This window comes from Rhopalosiphum padi, chromosome 4 (genome assembly GCF_020882245.1).
Source record: "Rhopalosiphum padi isolate XX-2018 chromosome 4, ASM2088224v1, whole genome shotgun sequence".
Taxonomy (NCBI): Eukaryota; Metazoa; Arthropoda; class Insecta; order Hemiptera; family Aphididae; genus Rhopalosiphum; species Rhopalosiphum padi.
In genome coordinates, this window is record NC_083600.1 from 44,820,586 (window position 1) to 44,845,236 (window position 24,651).

Here is a 24,651-nt window from a genome sequence, read left to right on the forward strand (position 1 = left end):
GTGGGTCCTATACTAACGGAATGCACCCAAACGACGGTGACGATGAGATAACACGCCCCGCTTGGAAATCACGTGTGCAATATACTCGAACAGTTATGGCAAAAAAAAAGTCATCCGCAGTCACGTTATCAGTGGTATTTACACCACTCCCCATCGTTCGATCATCGCCTTCACGATCTTCGTAGACCAAAGATTATTTTTTTATTTTTAATAAAATATTATTTTCGAGTGTATGCAAAAATCGGCTCTCACAACCGTATCGATAGACTGCGCGGCGACGACAACCGCACACAAGTCATTTGATGTCATCGACAATTTTCTCGTGCCTTCCACACACCGTAATCCTGTATCGCGTTTCTTATGCGTGTGTAATATTATGTTTTAATACCACCCGGTCGGTCCGCATTTTGTTAAACGGGTATCCATGTATGTATATACGTCACACGGGCTCGGTTCTTCGTCTCGTCGATGTTCATCGTCTATATAGTTCGCGTGCAGTGCACGGCGCGTATAACGAGATTAAAGCGATTTTGCGGGAAAATTCCGTCGAAAGTTTCGAAAAGCCGATTTCTCTTTCCTTCCCTTCTCACCATACACACTCATACACGGCTTGTGCCCAAGACGTTTTTATAATTTACCCGGAACACCATCAGTGTGTGTGTGTGTGAACGATTTCGCCGCTGAGCGAGCGCGGGTTGTGTACTTGTGTAATCATTAAAAACGTTTCGAGTAATATTTTTGGGACGGGGCAGCCGCGCCGGGAGGTGGCAATTAAAACCCGTCGCTCGACGTCTTTTCGGTAAAAAGAAGAGAGATATTACTGACAGATGTGGTCGTATAGTAGGTATAGCATACGAGACGGTGGTTGGTGGTGGTGGCGGTGGTGGCAAAATATTACCCACCACCGTCAAACCCGAATGAGGAGAAAACGTCGACGACGGAGTGCGACGCGTAAAGATATCTTGCGAATAGGGGTGGGAATCAGGAAGAGATGGACGGACGGACGGACGAACGGAGAATTATGGGGACCGCTGTGGCAATTAAATTATTCGGATTGAGAGATGACGTCAGGGAGGAGGAGGCGGTGAAGGCCACTTAACGTGGCAACGGTCTCGAGTTTTATTATTAATTTCCAACCACCGCCGGCGGCGCCGCAACAGATGTTGGGCCGCCGTGCAGTGGATGAGAGTTAGTGAGACGCCGCAGCTCGTTTTGTGTTTTTTTTTTTGTTTTACGGTAAAGCGATGAATAGAGGGGATTGACGAAAGAGTCGACGACGAGGAAGACGCGATATTCACAAGACCTAGGAAAAAAGCCGTTAAAATCCTTCCAAACGACCATTTGATTCCGTTTTAATTATTGAAGCACGCGCTGCCGCAGAAAGTACGTGAAAATGTACCGGGCCTAAATTATTGTTTCGGTGGCGAAGATCGCTGTGTCATGCTGCAGTATCTATCGCATATATTTTTTAAAAGTGTCATCATTCATGAGACAGTGTTCAAGAACCTTCTTTAAACCGTTTCGTCTAAATTGTTTTACACGTTATGTCAGTGATGTAAAGTTTAAAATACTAAGTAAACGTTAGCCATTTCAGAAATTTACGATAATATGATTTTATAAATGAAAAAATCACATAAATAACGATATATTTTGTGAGTTCGAAAGAAAACATTTATTCTTATTAATAAATACAGCACGTGGGGTGTACGGTTAAAAAATAATAAGTAAACATCACTAGTTTTTATAAAACAAAAAACGTCATATTCTCTAAGTAATATATTTTTAATTCTTCATAAATAATTTAAGATACCTATTTTAATAAACAAAAAGAGAGAAGTAGGGAAAAGGTTAGGTGACATGGTGATAAATATCAAAAATTAAATATGATAATACTTTTGTCAATAGTTAAAAATGAGTAAAAGTATTTTGTTATACTTTTTTTAGAAAATGCTAATACAAACATCTAGTAAACATTTCAAGTAGGTAGCTAAAATTATTTATTTTTGAACTACAACAAAATAAGAAAATCAATTCCCAATTTTTAAGTAAGTACTGGACATTTTTACTTCTGACTCTTAAAATTATCAATTAGATTCACTTTTATACGTACTAGAAAAGATATTGAAGTTGAAATCGAAACATTTTTTGTTCTATAAGATGTGCTTTTAAATAAAAGTAAATAGGTACACACATGCACACGTTATTTTAAAGTCGATGTATTCTTTTACCCGTCCACTATCACAGTATAACTCGAACATTAATGGAGTGCGATTTCGTCGTATTGATTTTAACATCATTGTCTTATTATTTATTATTTATTATTTATAAGACAATAATGTAAAAGATACAATACAGATTTTATTATTTTAACTAAATGTATGTAACATTGTGTAAAATTAGATGAATTTTTATTTTACAATATTTTTTTACGCGCTATTATAAATTTAATTTAATTTGATGAAATTATTAATTAATTTGTATTAACTATTATTTTGTTTTTTTTCGTATATTGTTTTTTACTTGGGTATTATAATTTACAATACTGACGATTATTAGATTATTTTTTATTTAGATAAAATGTAATTTGTCTAGATAAATTATCCATTATACGCTGCAGTTTATTACGTGCATTTATTATTGATTTTTTAAACTAAATGGACTTATTTTAATTTGATTTGTGTTGAATTAATATAAAATATGAACGGTATCATAGAGTATTCTATGTATTTAAAATCAATAAATTTTCATTTTACAAGTATAATAAATTTATATTTAACAACAAGTTGTTAATAAACACTAGATATAATAATGTGGTTTGTTAATATGATGTATAATATGAACATGTTTGTCTGATTGTGTTTATTTAATCGGAATTCATGTTATATTGCGTTTGTATTCTGCATACATTTTGAACGCTCGGAAAAAAGCAATTTTGGTGCGTTTTTATTTATAAAGATGTAATCGTTGCAAACGAAATAGATATATCCTAACCTATGTGGCTATGCATTTGCTTATTCATTTTACCGAATACTCGTCACACGGACGGTCTGATTCTTATAATGATACATTAGACATTGATTCATACAATGAATTCTTGAGAAGAACCTACATAATTTAGAGCGCTCTCAATTCAACCTTTGACTATAGTTTATTATTCATATTTGTTTTGGTCTAAATGGATAAGTAAATTTTGTGCAATAGTTTATGCAGTCGTCTTGAATGATAGAAACGAACATTCAATTATGCCTTTTTTTGTTTTGTAATGAATGTGTTGTTGGGCTCTCCGTCCGTTATTTTTCTTTACTCAAGGCTTTTTTGTCCATATGTATAACAATGTAGAACAACACACTAGACTGCATAATGTTATATTATAAGCGAGTTACACTGTGAAATCACGTGCTCTAGACCGCACGGATAATTCAATTTCTCAACTCTCAAACGACCTTTCTCAATGTGTTATTTTATTTTTATTTTAAGAAGTATTTCCGTCATTTTTTTCCGTATTTTTTTTCATTTTTGCTCCAGTTTCTATTCCGCTTTTTTTCAATGTACGTGTCGCCGTTTGGCGGGAAAAAAATCATATGGAATCCGCCTGTCCATCGTAACTTTTTGGATCGACTTATATGAGGAGTAAAAGTTTTTAGTAATATTGTAATGTGTTAAAACGAAACAAAAAACGTGTATTAAACTTGGGAGTATTTTTGTCGTTTAGAACTAGGTGGCTGACACTATACGTAAAGTTTCTTGAGAATGAGATCTGATCCTTAATACTCCTCGGGCCGATCCGTTATTAAATATTTTGTTATATGTTTTTTTATTTATTAACTAGACATGCGAATCATATCATTTATCTATACCCTTTAAACCATTTGATTTGCAGCGAGAAAAAAGTTAATAAAAACGAAGATTAATAATGGTTTTAATGTGACAGGGCTGTTAAAAAAAAAAAAAAAAAACTGTTCCATGCTGTTTTTCTCTGTATTCTGTCATCTGTTCACGTAGTAAATAAAACATGGGTATTTGGTGACGTTAGAAATTGATATGTTAAGGGACCTGGTGAGAGGGTATAGTTGACAACGAGATAAGACGTCCGATAACACTAAAGGATGTTCTTCACCAAAGGGTAAAATCTCTGCAACTTTTAACCGTTTGTTATACCAAGCGACGCGTGTTGGGGATGTAATATTTTTTTGTTTTTATTCGATCTTTTTCCTATGGGTTGGAACGTTTCGTTTATAAAGACAAATACAAATCTAAACACACCAGAAAACAAATCGTAATGATACTTCTACTTCGTATAGATTTTGATGAACGGCTTGTGAGTTAGAATTCGTTTCAAACTCATTCGTTGTATGTAAGAATAGTATTCCCTATCGATTTTTTTAGTTGTATTAATGGGTATGTATTATATCAATGTGGTGACCTATTTTATTTCCTTGGTTTATATTATTCAATCCTCAATAGATAAATTTCTCAAAATGTGTGTTGTTTTGTTAAAATATGAATGATACGTACATTTATAAAATTATTGATACTATAAATTATTTAAAAAAAACTTAAAAAAAAATAACTTGTAGGTACAAAAAAGTAATGCAAAACAACAACAAGTTAAAATGCTACATAAAATTCCACATTGATTATTTTTTTAATGGAAATTAATAATTTCATATTTTAATTATATTATAAAATGTATCTCATAAATATTTCTGATACAATAAGTGTGTAATGCATTAAAAATAAATATAATTACAATTTTAATAAGAATATTTATTGTGTAAAAAAATATGTTAATAGAATAAAATAAAAACTCTGTATTATACTATTATAGTTAATATTATTAATGTACATATATTGGTTGGCTATTTTAATTATTCAAATTGCATTTTATTCTATTATTATTAACTCGTTATTAGAAGGAAATTGATTCAAAAATCCTTTTGACACAATAAATTCAACTTTCACAACTTCAAACAGAATTTAAATTAAAAATGCTGTCCTAATCACTCAACCTTTATTTTTTGTAAGGAATTTATTGTATATAATCAATGACTTTGGATTATCATGGCTCATTTAATTTCTACATTTTTTTTAAGTTTCTAAATAAAAATCATCAAATAAAATAAATTAATGAAACTTCTATGAAAGAAATAAAAACGTTTTTTTGTTTTTCTTCAGATGACGTACAATATTGTTTTCTTTACTTACTTATTAAACTTGCTTAGCTTAACGACTTTTAAATGCAAAATGTATTTGTAAAAAATACGATTGGGAGATGGTAAATACCTCTTTTTTGAATATTAAAAATCAAAACGTTATAAATTACCTTGACGCATAAATAGACTAAAAAAAAGAGGTTGATCGTAAAACGGTCGTTACTTCAAGTCATATTAATATGCTCACTTTCCTTTTATATTTTAATAATGAATTTATTATCTCTAGTTTGTAGAAGTTTTAAATAAACTGAATGATAATATTTTTAAATACTAAGGTGTTTACTCAATTTGAGAAGGATTCTGTGATAATAATTGATTTTTTTTCAAATGAAATTCACCAAAAATGCATGTAGGTTGTTAAGTGAATAACTCATTTGAAAGTATTGGTGTATCTAAATTAAAATATAAAAAAATAGTTTAAAGTTTACTTAATTTTTGTGAAATTGGTCAAAAGTTTTCAATCATAGTTTAATCAAAATTAATTTAAAATAGATGTAGTATTTAGTTTAGTATTATTTATACTCAGAAAATGTTTTTAAATTATAAAATTATAATAAATGAATATTAATTTCTATAATTTTTAAATATAATCTTTGAACTATTATTCTTATAGTAATTTAATTTAAATAACTCAGGAATTGCTTATTTTATGGATTTCATTTAACAAAAGAAGTTGATATCATCACAAGTTGTACAAAACATTTCTTAAATAGTATAATAGTAGTACAATAATTGTTCGAGAATATATTATATTTTATATTTTTAAAAACTGAGTTAAAATTACTATTAAACTTGAATATATTGAATTATATTATGAACAAATTTCGTACATATTACATAACATTAAAAGGGAAATATTTTATTTATTGAATTTAAAAACATTTTTATTGGTGATAAGTTATTAAAAATTAATTTTATTATATGCTTTGTAGATCATAATACATTTAATTTATAGACAATAGTGTAATTTACTATTTTGTAAATTAACTAGTTTTATTTAATAACCAATAATTATCTCTATAGATTAATATTGGTTTTATTTTTTATTTTTAACCAACTTAATTTAGTTAATAATACGTATTACTTCTCGAGGAAACGGAAGTTATTTTTCTTAAAACTAATTTGTTCCCTGAGTTCTATAACCGATCATTTATTATTTAATAAATCGATTAGCTATTGATAGATTATAAATACTTTTATGAATATATCAAAATGTTTAAGACATGTTTTAAATTTATATTTTAAATGTTCACGGTATTATAGGTATACTAAAGTATTATTTATTAATTATTAACAATTTTTTTATTCTAAATTGAGAAGTATAAATTACTTACTATATAGTATACTTTAATATTATTTGAATAATTGCAAAGATATATAGATTAATTCATATTGAATCCTAAAAGTGTACGATGCAGTAGAATCAGTTTTAAAAATAATGAAATATTAATATAATATTATAATAATAATTCTTTACGAAAGAGCAATTTCGCCTTGAACGTGTTTCAATGTTTTAAATATTTTTTTTTTTTTTAGTATATGCTAAAATATGACTAGTTACTTATCCATGTCATTCTATAATTCCAAAATCTCATCCACCTGACAGCGTCATTAAATCCGAAAAAACAGTTTATTAATTTTCTTTTAAATGGGTTTATGGATAATTTAAAACCAAGATATTTTTAGAAAAATCTCTTTTATAGTTTCCCCTTATTTTTCTATATTGATAACACTTTATTCCGGTCAACAAGCTTGAAAATATAACACAAGAATCCTTAAAATTATGTTTATTCTAATTAATAAATATTAAAAATATATGACGTATTCAATAATTTTTTTTTTGATAGATGTTTGAAGCATAAATTTTGTTAAAATCATTGAAATTAGCCAATTATATAGTTGTTAAATTTATAGCTGTGTATAATATGATCTAATTAAATATATCTAATTTTAGATAATTTTGTATTGATAATAATTTTATTATTTTTTATTCTATCAATATTAAACAAAATTATTCATTCCAAGTTAGTGTTTTAAATATATATTTATTGCCCTATCTTAACAAAATTTAAATTTTAGCAAAAACACAATTCGTTGCACACGTGCACTCACGTATGGTTAAGTCGCAGTCAATTTTTAATTTTATTACTCAAGGCTTGAAAGTGTAATGTAAGGTATCTCATACAACATATTAAGTTTCTTATAGAAATTTTAGAATATCAAAACCACATATTCAGTTGATGTTTTTTCAATTTAAATTGGTAAAGTGTTTATTTATTTCATCGTTATAATTAAAAAAACTAATTACTATAAATTTATAAAAATGTTCACTATTACGTAAATTCTTATTTTCTATGCACAATGAACATTTAAAAATTTAAAATAAATATTAAAACTAATTTTTTACTACGAAACTATCCATACTGTTTTATGGTACATCAGTACTGACTTATGAGGTAATACAGTAAAATATATTATGATATGAAAATATATATTTATTATATAATATATGCGATTTGTATTGAATAAAAATTAGTCAAATCTACCATATTATTAGGTAATATGGTAATAAATATGATTATTAAATAATTTAGGAATAGAGTCTGGTATTTTGTCTCCAGTTGACCGGTCAAAATCGTTTTTCTTACATAATGATATATCATTGAATTAAGATTTAATACTTCAATTATAGTGAACTATTCAATGACAAAATACCCGAATCCCAATATATAGCAGGGCGAGTTCCCAAGTTGTTTCTATTCGTATATTGCGTATTATAGAATATCTTATTTCATTTATTGGAGTAGAAATATTCATTATTAACAAATTTTTATTTTTTACTGTAGTTAGTAATACTTTTGACATAAATAAGCAATAGATGTCATATGATTATTTTATCGTCTTTGTAATGATATTGTAATTTATATAATAACTTATGACTTGTGTAATATTTTGGTAATTTTATTCGTGTTAAAATTCACGTGTAATGTTATATTAATTCGTTTAGATAACGGTCATAATATATTATAATATTATTTAGTTATAACTCGTCTGGATAATATTTTAAATTAATGTTAATTTTTAAACTAATTAGATTTTTCAGTTAACTGGTAATTGGTTTGGTAAGTTAACCAAAACTCGTGTGAAAATTATAATGAAGCTCTAGGAAAAACTTTACAGAAACCGTTCACTATCTGTTATGGGGTCCTGTAGGGTTAACTCGGGTGTTTTTGTTGTTGCTCATATTGTTGTTTATGTTCATTAATTAAAACGTTCTTCCTCTCCTTCGCTTTGTAAAGTGATGTCAGTTTTTTTTTTGTTTTTATATATCACAAATATCTATGTATATACATGATAAATTATGATTTTTCAGTGAAGTCTGTGTGCATGTTTATGGCATGTATGTCAACTTTAGTGTGTTCATAAATGGTCGATAATAATCAATTCATCTATAGTATTATTATACTGTTGTATAAAATGGCAAATGTTTTCATATTTTTACAATATTCTATAATAGAAATCAAATATGAGTAAATTCAGTTTTTTTTTTTTTTAGTTGATAATTTTTGCCATTTTATTTTTACTTCACTTGGTTGTAAAATATGAATTAAAAATCCTAAAAATAATTATTCAAATTATATTATAATACATACTTAGTATAAGACAAATATTAAAACATTTTTCAGTGAAATTAATCATTTATTTATTCGTATTACAGTGCTTAATTTCAAAATGTATATATTATTAAATATCGTCTGTTTTATTAATTTAAGTTAATTATAATCCATTTATTTTAATATATTCATGGTTTTAAAGATTGTAAAGTTTGAGATCTGAAGGTATTCAATAGTTTTATCATTTTAATAATTGTGCATAAATGGACATACCTTTTTTCAATTATTAACTACACGGTAAATTATAGGTAGATTATATTCACGTTGGTTTATATTTTACAAATATTGCATTTATATGTATAATCGGTATTAAAGTTTATATAATACGTAATATAGCTTTTAAAATTATTCAAAAATAGCTGTTACTCGTATATTATTTTATCATTTTAGTTTTCTATCAAAATGTATCGTTTTTAACATGTTCAACTTTTCCAATTAAATCATGGTTACGTTTCTCTGTTCACCAAAACCACTCGGGTACTTACATTATTTTTCAGAATGTTTGAACACACCACAAGTATGTAAAGAAATACCATTTAATAATAATATAGTTATTTGTGTATAATAGACTGAGGGTGTAATAGTGTAATACTTATTAAAACTGTTTTTTATTGATATAAGTAAACAATGATTACAGTAATACAGAATTATTAATAAAATAAATTTAGTTAGGTACGTACAGTTTTTGATTATCTGTCGTCTTGTTTTAGTTTAAAAATGAATGAATGGACTTGTCATGAAGTCATTCATGACAATGTGAAATTATTTAGTAACTTGAAATGTTAATACTCGATAGAGAATACTCGAGTTCTCAGTACAAATTTCTACACGATTTGAAGTTGACGGACGTGGCAAACTGATTGCAAGTTTTGTTTTAAATATTAACGACGAGAAAGGATTTTTCGTTTACTCCAGATGACATTCTTTATTGAATGTTTACGACTGATTTTTTATTTTTAGGCCAAACAACTATTTTAATCTATATAATGAACTTTTTCGAGCGACAACGGGTCTTCGAAGAAAAGTCGGTCATTATATTATTATATCAAAAGTTTTCCTCTTCCTCTTTTCTTGCGTTTTACCAAAACAAAAGATTTCTACACCCGAAGGATTCTCGAGAATTTCTCAATTTAAAAAAATCGTTTTCAAGTCCGGTATGTCATCTTTGAAATTCCTCGAGCAGCGCCGGCTGGCAAAATTTTATACCACACCTTGGTGCGAGGTTCGATTAAATGAAATAGAAAGAAGTTTTGCGGGGAACGGCGACAAGGAAAAAAAATGATAAAGAAAGTTTTTCTTGTTTCTCATACGTCCAATTAGAAGTGTAGAAACAACTGGGTGCCGTATGTGTGGTGTTGTGCGTTATTACATTCCGTGATATATTTCTCATACTTCACCTTCACGACCAACGAAAACAACAATTGTGTACGTTTCGTTTGAAATTAGATGGAGATTGGGATATGGTGCAAAATGTAACTATCTTATCTGTGAATTTGGTCGTAGAGCATTAAGTAAAAAAAAAAAAACACATTTCTTACCGATGTGTTTCGGAAGGAAACCGCTGTTCCAACGATAACGTTCTCGTTAAAGGTCCGTCTGCATAACAGATACTACGCCTTGTTATGGACTCGGCAACGAACGGAGAACCTTTATTATTATTATTTTATCATGGTGTGAGTTTATACCGTGCAATATATTTCAACATTAAAAAAATAATAACTAAATGCATTTGTTTAGTATCAGCTGTGTGTAAGATTTGATGTCTGCTATTTTATATTGCATTTATTGTGACTTTTCTAACATTCCGTGTAATATTTCAGTGGTTTTCTTGAGACTATAATTTGTTTCGTTCTTTACCAGTCACATTTCGTCTGGTTGAACTTGACCACGTGTGCTGATAATTGAATGCAAGTGACTGATGGATTTTAAAAAAGTAATAAAGTTAAATAATTAATTTATAATACCGGTTTATTTTAAATAAAATTTATCACAGAAGACTTTGAGATATACATTTTATAATTACGCACAAGTATGTTGTTAGGCGTCGGCCTACATTTTCAGCGAATAAGACCCCAGATGTATATTATACTTATTAGTCAAAGCTTCTCGCGTGGAGTAGAAACGTCCATATCTTATTTTACGACAGAATATCATATATTTATTGTATTTGAACTGTTTAAATTAGTATAGAAATCTGTTCAACGTTATTATAGGTTACAATAAGCATATGCATATAAACAAAAAAAGTTAAAAACGATTTCGTTGATGCGTTTGGCACAGATATAATTTTATTTCGTTTTATTATGACTTAAAAACTATTTTTATTTCATTTTTTATTTACGAGTAAATTGGCTTTTTTTATACTTCACTTGTAGCTAACGACGTAATTGCATTTTTCATTTAAAATTTTTTTTTTAGTATTTTAGTATTTTATTATTTGCTATCGATTTTTTATAACATTCTTTTGTTTTTTACAACAAGTGCGTTACACTCAAAAATTGAAATGTTCACTATGTCACTATGGTGTCAAACTTGGGGTATAGTGACGACATTTCATTCGGAATTCGTATTATTGCTTTTTTACGACTTATTTATTATTATCAGTAAGTTGTCATTTATAGAAAAATTCTTTTCGGCTAAATTATATCATAATATGTTCTATTTAGTAGATTTTTATTTTAATGGTTTATTAAAAAAAAAAAAAAAATCATTTCTAGTGGAATTTATTTATTTGATATATAAATAATGTATTATGACCAAGCCCAATCTGACCAATGACCATACAGTTTCAATACGTTAAGCGAAAGTTTCGTAGTTTTTGTAATATTATTTGTGCCTAGTATATTAAATTAATTGTAGTTCATTGCGAGCCAAAGCCATTTAGTGATTAAAATTCATATTTTTAGCTTATAAGACTCATAGAAAATATTATTATTTAGGTTTTAAGTTTTAGAACATCGTTTTTTAATTGACCTTCCCTTTCGTTGTGTAAACTTTGACCTAGGCGGTCATCAAAAGTTAGAAAATGATAGTTGATACTAAATAATATCGTATAAATGTCTGTTGAGAAGTCACTTTTTGTACTCATATTAAATAGCTTTAGAACCACCTCGTAAATATTTGGTGGTAGTGGTGATTAATGGGCTCATGCCGTGTATAGTGCACGCTCGATAAAACGGTTGTGACATTGATATGGCGTGACTTTATTTGTGTGTAATAATAATAATAATAATATATTATGTTTTCGTCAAAACGCGCATTTCTGTTGTGCTGTCGGTGACGGTTGCAGTGGCATAGTCACAGTGTTGCGCGAACGTTGTGTAAAATGTGCATTCCAGTCACGAGTGTCAGGATATTACTGGCGGCGGCGCAGGTGCAAAATTCTGGAACTGACTCTTTACTGCCGTCGCCCCAAAAATGGGTAGATCCTCATAAAATGAATAACTACTGTTATATTCACTGCAGCGTACGTCCACGAACTGGGCTAGGTTGAAACGGGTTAAACTATACATAATATAATATAGTTTTAGTTAACACTAGATATTTTTTTAATTAGTCAGGTGACCGATATCGTTTCGAAGATAGGTGATGGTAACTTATTTTTGTGGTCTGCGAATTTAAATTTTATATAGTTTTTGTTCATGATAATTTCACGGTAATGATATATATATTTGTTATCAATTAACAGTACTGCATCTCGTGGAAAAAGTGATGATTTTCCGGTGCAGGAAAATCTACAAAGAATATTTTCTTTTTTTTGTAAGCCATGCACTAGTGCGATACAATTTATTTTATTTCGTATGTATGTATGTATGTATGTATGTATGTATGTATGTATGTATGTATGAATGTATGTATGTATGTATGTATGTATGTATGTATGTATGTATGTATGTATGTATGTATGTATGTATGTATGAATGTATGTATGTATATATGTATGTATGTATGTATGTATGTATGTATGTATGTATGTATGTATATACGTATATGTGTGTGTGTGTGCGTGTGTGTACTGTATACACAACACGAATGTACTGTAAAATAATATGAATTATACACATAATAGCAGTATTTTATTTTTACTTGCAATTTTTATTTTGTATTGCTTAAATCAGTGTAACTCAATAACGTACCTACCTTTTTTCTATTTATTTTTATTAAAATATTCATATAATTTATATAGTTTCATAAAAAACTAATGATATTTATAAAAATTGAGTTATGTCATAATTTATATTTTATTAAGATTATGATCTATATGCAGGTTACATTTTTAGAATGTACCATTCTAAAATTATATCTATTGATAAGAAAAAAATACCTTTAGTTATAAGGTTACTTTATAATATTTTCTTTATAAACTGATTTCCACATAATTTTCAACTAAAAAAATTTATAGTTTTAATTTTTTTTCCAAGAAATTGTGTCGTATAATAATAAAATGAAATAACAAAAAAAAAAAAAATTCTTCTGATTTATTACAAAGATAATAAGGAACTATTTGTAATTTCAGTATATTTTAGATTATATCCTTTAATATAAAATTAAAAGTGTACTGACTGTTAACTTATTTTAAACAAATATATTAGGTTATTACCTACATCTTACATAAATTATATAAGATATATAAATTTTTTTTATTTAGATAATAGTTATTTCAGTATTTGATTAAATAATGTATACAGATATTATATATTATTTATATTTAAATTAAATTGTTTTATTTTTAATTTTATAGGATTATCAGTTATTAAACTATAGGTATAATAAACGATTTTTATACCTATTGCAGTTTAATAACTTGTTACCATTTTAAAATGTTGTATTTTAATTACATGTTTTTGCTTTTCTGTCATTTCTACTTCACTTACAAATTGATTGAAATACTATAATATTTAATTTAATTCTGGTAATAATTTCGTACATATTGAAGAATAAATATTATTCCAAAAACATTTTTGGTTTAGGAATCATTGTTTTGTATAGAGCACAACAAGTTTAAAAATGATTTATTTTATATGAAACGATATTAACTCACTAAAAAGAATTGTAAAGCTAACGTATAAAACAAATTGTGTGGTTTACTGATATTGTTGTGTCATAAATAATTCGAAAGCACTTTAGGAGGCAAAGGCTGAAGATTAGAAGGCGGACAACTGTGTTGGATTTGCTATATAAACTACTAAAAGAAAAAAATAATTTAGTTTATAGTTCCAAATACACGGCATTCTCTTCATTTTTGTTTTTATTTAAAAATTAACATTTCCACGATTGGTGCAATTTGAAAATAACTATTTTTTTCAAAAGTTATTCTGTATACTATTTTTACACAATTCACAATTTTAATTATTAAATAAATTTAGTAACACATTGTAATAGCTTTGAATCTTAATATCTTAATGAAATGATATAACTATTTTATAACTAATTTGTTATTAAATATAAAAATGGTTAATGATTAATATGTTTTATTTAAATATAGGTTAGTAACAAGTTATGTTTAAAATAAAGACATTTTTATGTAGCCTAACTTTTTTGGTTTTATATAAAAACAAACTCACATTTTTACTGAGATAAAAGTTATTTATTTTCTTCTTGAAGTCCCTTTAGTTATTCACAAAATGTTGCTACTATTTAAAACAAACATTATTTACGAGCATTATGTAATACTTACCTACCTTTTACCCACAGGGTGCTATAAAATAAGACGACTCATTTTATTTTCAAAAGTATGTACTCTAACGAAAATTATAATGTCAATTTTTAATAATTTATGTGTTTGGAACATAAAAATAGTTTTAAAAATTATTAGCTTTCACTTTAAGTTTTGGTATTAAAACTTCAGAAGTAATTATTAATTTCTATTGTCGATGTAAAAAAAAAATCATTTGGGAATCTAAAATACATTTTATTTATTACAAGTTATTTAATTAAAATTAATTCTGAATAGAAAATTCTTAAAAATTTAAAATTAAATTTGATCTTTAACTATATAATGCTTGTATATTTATCATAAAAATAAATATTCTCTTATAACTAAAACCACATATTTACAGCAAATATAACTATCAGAATTATTGAAATGTTCGTGTTTGTAATGGTGAAACAATATTTTTGATTTGTGGCATACGAATGTGAGCTTTATACTAGTCTTAGAATATAAACTTTTTATTATTAATTATTATAATAACATAAGACGGGTCTCAATTAATTAAATATATATATATATATATATATATTTATAGATCTAATTGAGTTTTCATATGCACAAGCATAATATAATAATAATGTATTCAAACTAAAGTAAATTTAAGAATTTTTGTTGGATATAATATGTATACACTTCTATATATTTATTTATTATAACGTTTTTTTAATCATGATTATTAAATTATTTGTTTTTTGGGAAAAAAATAATTATTTATTTATATACTGATTGAAACATCGTATTATATTATGTTTACTTAGACAAATAATCTTTTTGTAAATGTTGGTTTGATATTTTTTTGTATGGTTATAGACTTAAAGTATATTATTTTATAAAGAAGGCTGATATTTAAGCGAAACCAAGGTAGAACATTGAATTACTTTGTACCATAAATATATAGTACTGAGAATATCAGTATAAGTAGCTTATGATCATAAATATATAAATAGCACATTGAACATTTCGAAATAAAAAATTCATCTAAGACTAGAGGTTTATATATTATATATTAAAATTTGTATCATAAATTCGCACACAAAAAAAAAAATATAATAACCGTTAATTGATCAATTTATATAAGACGTATGTGTTTTCAAAAGTAATAACAGATCAGTATTTTTATAAACATCGACTTCGAGCTTTTTCAAAAGACTTGCGCATCATTAAATACGGTTTTCCTAAGCAGGCGATAAGTTTAATGACCATGTTAAGATACGGCATATTATATATATATATATATTTTTTTTTTTTCAAATAGAAATAAATAAAGAACCAAAGTTCGATTATTTTGTTATGTTGTTATGGGCAAGTTGACATGGTTCCATTTAAACCGGGAAATTAGTTGCTATTCGTCCTCTTCCACTTTCCGCCCATCATTTTCCGGCCAAAAGTCGTCGCACCGTGTCCAAACGGCACTCTTATATGGTCAAGGTCCGGTGAAGTCCATTAATTTAAGCTCAGCAGGAAATGTCCTGAACAAATAAATCTCGCCAAGACAAAAACCATAATGTTAGCTTATTGTGTTCCTCAGCTAAATCGATAGGAGACGTGAGACAGCTATATATGGTATTAAAATATCGCTGTTGTGTGTGTAGGTGCTGGCTAAGCATACGGCACATACGTATTTGATAGCCATGCTCACTTCCGGACAACAGCTGTTTAACTATATTGTACCTCCATAACAGGAATCTCGAAGAACGAAAGTTTTTGAAATGAATTATAAAAATTAAATACTATTCTTGATGGTAAATAAACCGGATGTGCATTGCGGTCGACTCGTTAACTGCCGTTACGCTACGCTACAACAGTGTCAACGGAGAACCTTCAGTTTGACGAAATTATCATAACAAAGAGAGAAAAGTTTTCGAAATTCAATCGCAAGCAATTGCCAATCTGTTACCACTTTTTTTATTTCTTTATATATATATTTATATATATAATCAAAAGAAATTCCATTATAGATGATAAAAAAAAAGTGTCGATTTGAATGGGAGACCTTCGCATTGGTTATATTAAAATGTATTGTCAGTGGAAAACAGCCTGTTTTGCATAATTGAACGAAGAATACATAAGTGGTCCACAAACTGTATATTTACTTTTTAGGTGTACAGCAATAATATAAAGGATTGATGAAACAACCCTTTGTTATATCATTTTTTTTGAAATTAATATTTGAGGAAAAAAACCGATGACATTAATTCACCATTAATAACATCGAGGGTTGAGGAAAGTCCGTTTGTAATTATTTCAACGACGGTTGTCCCGTCGACGACAACAATCGGAAACAAGTTATATATTATACCTATATCCTCTCGTTTGTGCGTCTCGTTCAAAACCAATTCATCACAATATCATTTTCGAAAATAATAGAAATAACCACTTTTACGACAGTCCATTGTCAGACATTTTTGTAAGATCGATTTCACGTCGTTGATATTAATCGCGTAGGCACCTGCCGGAAAAATGTATGTTTGACTTTCGATTAAATAAAAGCAGCCAAACAACTGTTTATTCTCTTAAGACATTGAACATTAGTATAAGATTATTCATCAGCAACGAATTATAACCGATAATGTCACTCCTGGATGGGTTCGATGTTTAATTGTATTTGAATAGTTCCTTATTATGTTTTTGGTTTTTTTTTTTTAATACAATCAAAATCGACGGTCACGTAAAAAAAAAAACTGAAAATAAAGTTTTAACTGAACATATAAATGCTATCGTTATATTAAATATCGAATAGTTTAAAATAATTCAATAGTTATTTGTTTATTCCAATAGCTTATAAAAACGTCTTCCCGTTGATTGAAAATATATAGTTTTTTCTTATTAATACTAATTTATATTTTATATTACTTTTTAGTATATTATTAATCAAGCCAATCATGATAATATGTACTAAACAAAAAAAATTATATAACAACAGGAGTTCTCTATACTCAAAAAAACTCGAATAAAATGCATATAAGTAGGTAATTGAAGATCATAAAAAATGTCATCTAAGCTATTAGTTTGTTTACTTTTATCTTTTGTTTAAACAGCAATTAAGAGAGTTGTGCAATACCCTTATTTTTATTTCAAAATACTCTAGTCGGTAAAATACGGGTGGCTAATTTCTTTGATATGGATCCTGAAAATATTTAATCCGTTATTTAGTATGTTTAATAATACATTTTTAGATTCTGAGTAGAATGATGAATGTATTGATTTTATAATAATGTGTGGTTTTGTTTTTTATTGTGTAACTTAAAAAAAAATAACCGTAATTACTTGAAATAGTCACCAAATGTTTACATTATCAATTTTTAATTACAATGAATTTTAAAAACTTGAACTCTCTATTATATATCTTATTTTGTTTTTATTTTTTTGTTTACTACATGTAATGTATGGTATATTTTCAATTATTTTAGTTTTTTTTATAATTGACCGTCTCCACTTAGAATTGTTTTTTGTGTACAATGATATACCATTAATATCATTTAATTCAAATTTAACACAACCATAATAGTGACCCACTCGACACCTAATGCACAGTAGAACGGTAATCTCTTACCTACCTTTTTTTAAAACTCAAATGTCAGTCACCTTATAAACAGACAGAATTATACCGCGAATTATTGTTTCAATAATAAGTACAATTATCTAATAGTTATATTCATACAGTTATTTGGGCCATTAAACTAAACACAAATGTGTTAATTTGTCTCCTTCAACAATCGCAAATTTAAATCAATATTGACAAAAAAAACTAACCGTGGAGCATTTTAGTATTGTTATTATATTACATTCCACAAACTGTACTTTTTTAGTAATATTTTTTTTTACCTTATTTTATAAAATAATGAATTGCATTTTTATATAACTTTATCATATGGTATCTAACGTCATAAAATAAATCAAACGTTATCAAAAGTGTAATATTGTTCGAAACATTGCCAATATTTTTCAAAAAGCTGAATACGATTTTGTCATGGAAATCGCCATGAGAATATATATATATATGTACTTTATGTATAAAATATATAAATTTGTATTAAGCTGAAAATAGTGAATATTATAATATCATAATATTATAAATTATAATACATTAATGTAATATTTTATATTTTATAATTTATTGATTTATGAAAAATAATTATTGGTAATACAAAATGTTTAGATTTGCCGAGTTTTTATTAAATTAGGTTTATATTTATTTGCTCCCAAGTTTATAATATTATGCGTTATTTAATTTTATCGATTAATTCTTACATAATATAAAATAAATATCTAGCGTAGGTATCACATTATTGTAGCGAGTAGAATAAAACCAACAAAATGCTATGATTACAAAAGTGTCATTTTGTCAAAAATACTGTGTTATTATGTACAGTAATTTAGTAGTTAAGATATATAGCATGTTTAAAATTATTTAAATAGTTGAACCATCGAATATTATAGACTTATAGTGATGTACTGATGTTAATTAAGTTTCAAACTTAGAACAAATATTTAAGATAACTTCAAAGTCTTTATTTTGTTCAATAAATTGTTCAATAGAATTGGAAAGCTTTGAGTTATTTGACACAAATTATATGTTCAAAGTATTTTTATTAAAAATATATATATATATATATATATATAAATTAATCACAAATAACGAAATATAAAAAACATTAAAATAGTTAATTCTGTTGACCGTTATACTGTATATAATTAAATACTTAAATATGTGATAAAAATGTTTTACTACTTTATTATGCAAATCAGTATTTATTTAATATAAATAAAATTAAGACATTTGTAGATTAATCACTTACGTTTGGATGGTTATAATGAATAGTTATTTTTTTATAATTTATAGGCTATTAAATTTATAATATTATATTTTAACGATACATATTTTAATGAAAAAAAAATAATTTTTACAGGGTGTAATGGATATCAACCCAAGTTCACTGAACCCATTGGCAACATTACTGTACCGGTTGGTCGAGAAGCTATGTTTACGTGTTATGTGCATGGATTAGGTGGTTATAGGGTGAGTATTATTTTTTTATTTATATGATATTATATTATCACATAAGGTATATTTAGATACTATTAGATTAGAGAATTCTTTAGGTTTTCGTGATTAATTATAATGCTGCAAATAACGTTATATTATATGGTTGCTAACTCTTAGCTATCTCTTAGATTCATTAAAACGTCTAGTTAGATACTCCTTTAATGTTCTCAAGTTATTCAAAGCACAATTAATGAATTCCATAAAATACTATGCGATAAATTTCTATATAGCGTACAATGTACATGACCATTTATTTCTCAAAATCCCTTGAGAATTAACTAAAAATATTTATTTCTTAGGTGTTATGAATTAAGTGAATTTTATTATATAATATAACATCATCTGGAACTTTATTTAGTTCTACAGCTTGAAATTATAATTGTCATGATAAAATATGCAAATCATTTCTGGTGATTATTGTGATTGTCTACGACTGGTGAATTTATTTTTTGTAAAAACTTAAAACATATTTTTTAACTGTACCCGACCTGTGGTAATGTCAAATAAATAGGTTTTAAACTATTATTGTACAATTTTAAAATTTAAATGATTATCATTGAGGGAATATTAGAAGTTGAATTGTATAATTTAATATATAACTTGCAAGTTTTTAATGTAAGCATATACGCATAAAAAATGATTAGCAATACTTTATTAGTTTATTGTTGAGGATAAGAATCTAACAATTAACTACGTCGAATAATAGTGAAATGTTATTATTGACTTGAATTGACATTAAATTACCGGTATAGAAACACGACTGAAATGTATTTATAAGAACGATTTTCGATCCTGATACGTGCAAAATAAAGGCGAAGGTAAATATAATAATAATATGAACATAGATAGAGTAAATATTTATACTATAAAAGAAAATGTTATCGTACATTACAAGCTGCGTGTATGAGAATGTTTTCCCGAGTTTTTCTCTTAGTAGGGTAACAATTGGTGGAAAAGTGATTTCGCGTGCGACGAAAATACGGCGAGCTAGTCAGAAAGAGAAAAAGCGGAGAGGGTAAAAGAGACGTTAAACCAATAATAAAGCGGGACAAGTAACACGTGTAATATAACGGTGGGTCGGAGATATTATTGCAGAGACCAGGTAGTTATTATTATTTCATGGTGGGCCTGTTTTGCATGGCAAACGATTGGAATATCCGGAGACGAAATTCCGTATACTGCTAGCTTCCTTGAATACCAAAATAGCCTCACATGTGCGTTCGTGGTGGAGACGGTGGGTGGCCGGTAGTGTATTCGAACGTACACACCCATTGCGAGGATACGACCGGAAAAGCAATTCGGATGCAACCCGCGAGTGATTTATGACACTTTTATGGCAACGACTGTACAAACGTTTGTTAAATTGATATAAAATGACGCGCTCGATTCGGATAAAACGGATAAGTTTTTCAAAGGTTTGTTGACAGCCAGATTCGGGCGTCTTCAAATAAATAGGGACTCTTTTCCAAGAGTACCTTTTAGCTATGTTGTACATTTGAGACCGTCGCAAAATTACTCTTATTGTTTTTAACATCGATAAGCTAGCTACAGTCCTTCGGCAAAACGCATATTATTATTGATTTTAATCATAGATATATACACGACAATACAATATGTCTTTAGGGTTCTGACTCTAAAATGAGATAATTTTAATTGGATTAACGCTCTGGGGGCAAAGCCAATTAACTATTAGATATAGAGTCTACAGTGGTGTAGTGTACCACTATGACTATCGCGTGTCTCGACGTCTAGTACTAGTGAGTTCATCGACAGTACATTATCTCTTTATAATTCGGAGGATATCGCTAAATTAAAAAATACCAGAGTTGATCGGTAGTAAATTAATAATAATAATAAAAAAAAAAAAATAATAATGTGTTTGTCGTATTGATAAATCATGTTTAATATTTTTTGTTCGTCAAAAAAATTCTATTTTTTTTCTTCAAAATAGACAACTAAATCGACCCTCGATTATAGATTATGCATTTTTTGTTTTAGTTAATGAATTTATCTTGATAATAAATTGGATACATTTTATGAGTGATATTGTAATATTTAATTAGTATTTTTTAAATTGAATGACTAACAAAATAAAAAATCCCAACTACCTATATTAACTATGAATAAGTTTAGAAAATGCATGTATAATGTATATGGTTTATAATTTAATTAAATAATTTACTTTAGATTTTGAGTGAAGGATTGTACTAGTCTTACAATGTTATTTTAATTTAAAGTATCCTATTTTTACAAAATGCGTTTTCGTGTAAAAAAATAATCCTCAAAAAGTTTCATGTTGTACAGTTTAGTAAACAAATTATGTATAAACTTGAAATTGTAATTTTTCAAGCTTCGGCGTATTGTTTAAAATTGTTTATCTAGGTAAAAAAAAAATCAATCCCTTTTACTACCGTAAAAATATTGATGGCATATTTATATCAGTTTAGTTTTGATCAATATCGCTTTTAAAATGCAATAATTTATACATTTTATTGATTTAATTTAACATAATAAATTGACCTCTATATCCTACATTAATGCGAATGTATTGAATATTGATCTGTGTGTATATAATAATAAACTTATTTGAACTCTGTACGTAGAATATTTATTTAAATGCTATACATAGAATATCATAACCATTTAATAAAATGTATTAAAAATAGTTTATATATACTAATATAAATGGCCTATTAGTTATTTGTTAGTTATATATTTAGTTACCTTAAAAGCTCAAACAAATCCACTTGCTGTATGTAAAAGTTGAATTTTGTAATTTTAATCATCATAGATTTTTATTTTTATTTATTAAGCTTAAGTTAGATTCAGTTTTTTTTGTTTTTATGCTATATTCTTATTAAAAAAATAGTTTTTAGTATTAATTTCCTATTTGTTAAATTTAAGGATTGATCAGATTACCAAAAAAAAAAAGGTTTTACAAGAAAAAAGTTTTTTCATTCTTTCGATACCGTTGATAGTGGATAATATACTAAGTAGTAACCAAACTATGTCGTATTGCGTGTTTGTCGTGTATACATCAGTAACCTGACTATTTAAAAATAATTATAAAGCATAAATTTCCATTTATTATGCTATTTACAAATGTCAAAATAATTAAATACATTTTTTAAAAAAACATTGTTTCAAACATAATATATTATATATAATAAATTATAATATATACACATTTGACATTACGTAAGTTGTTAAAAACATTTAAAACCTAACAGCGTATTATAGATTCTAATTGGTCACAGTATTAATTTTACGAGTCAATTATTAGAGTTTGGTGTGGAAAATTTGTTTTAATCTATTCAATTTTGAAAGTACTTTCTAGTAGACAATTATTTTTTATTGGTCCTTTGGGAAATCAAATTTAAAAAAATTCCTAAGATTCTTAACAATTGGGAAAAACTATCAAAAACAGAGGAGAAATGAGGAGAATGAGAATATTTACGCAATAACTGTTTTACACAAAATCGATTTTTTTTTCTATTTCAGTCAAAAAACATGAATATAATGATTCATATTTAGATTCTCATAATTTTACTTTTATAGTAGAGCAAAAAGATCCAGAATATATTTCCATGTTTAACTAGCGTTTGAAAATTTAAATTTTGAAAACATTTTCTTTTTAAGTTAAAAATGTTCAAATTATATTTTGCTATTAATATGTTTAAAATTTTCGATTTCAATTCTTAAAGTTTGAAATCAAATACTATTTTTTCATTAAATATTTTTAAAGCAATTTGAATATATTAAATGTACATAGCCACACATTTTGTTATAGTCCTTTTGAAATTTGTGTTAAAGTAAAAACAACATAGATATTTCAAACACACACACAAACATTTTTCAAATGATTTTTTTTATTTTGTTGTACAAAAAATATTAACTATATAGACATGAACCTTTTTGTATTACGCAATATATATATATATAGGTATGTTATATACAGATTAAAATGTTTATTTAAAAAATAAATATAATATTTATTTCAGATAATACCCTAAGAAATAGACGCTCATCTAGAATCTATCTTGTTTAGAATTGATTTAGAACAATGATTTATTAAAGAATTAGAATTTAATACAAGTAATTATATAAAAGATTGTTACGAAAAAGCGAATTCCCTGTTTTTTTTTTTTTTATATAGTTTTATTCTTTTCTAATAATTTTATACCTCTAGAACAATACAATTTTTAAATTTTAGCATTTAATTTGAATTTCTTTAAAATGTATTAGAATTTTATAAAAGCCAAAATCGAATTAATTCATGAATGATTACTTCATAAGCTCATAATAAACTTATTACTATATCAATGTTATAAAATAATATAAAACATGAATATGAATATTATATTTATAAAAATTGGCATTAAAATTGTTTTTTAAGACAATAATAAATAAACACGACATTACTTTATTATTAAATTGATATTTTTCAATCACTCCGTCACGTATCACAGTTAAATAGTTTTTAAACGTATAGTAAAAAATATCAATAAATACATATTTCAGATTTAATTGCTAATAGTCAACATAAATACAGACACTGGTCAATACAACCACAAATGTTTACTATGGCATATTACATATCAGTTTCAACCATTATCCAAATGATAGTGTAAGTCTGCTTAAATGTCCTTCCTACTTTGTCAACCATTCGGTAAACTTTAAGGATTGTTCAAAGCTCTGTTTGACAAAAGACGTGCCGATTGTTCTCAAAGTTAGGCAAAACCAAAGGCTTCACCTTTAGCTACGGAACTTTCATAAGTTTGACTGAAACCTGATGTTTTAGATTTTTGTTTCTATATTTCAGTGCTTGATATTTGTTATAAATTTAATTTGATATTAAAATAATAAATTCATTTATCATAATTTGTTTTATTTTTTTGTAACTAGACAAAGTATTTCTGTATTTTCAGATTTTATATAGACCCTTGTATTAGTTATTTTTATTGTAAACTTTTCAATTGTAAATATTATTCGTTTTAGATTTTG

The 24,651-nt window shown here is 26.6% G+C and overlaps 1 protein-coding gene across 1 annotated transcript in view; it reads left to right on the plus strand.

The window, feature by feature from the left end:
- Positions 1-24,651, plus strand: part of LOC132930089 (lachesin-like) — an 85,424-nt gene that overhangs the window by 24,621 nt on the left and 36,152 nt on the right. Inside the window, exon 3 of the mRNA XM_060995758.1 lies at positions 19,511-19,620. Within this exon, the coding sequence (XP_060851741.1) occupies positions 19,511-19,620 (110 nt within the window). The remainder of the gene's footprint in view (positions 1-19,510; positions 19,621-24,651) is intronic.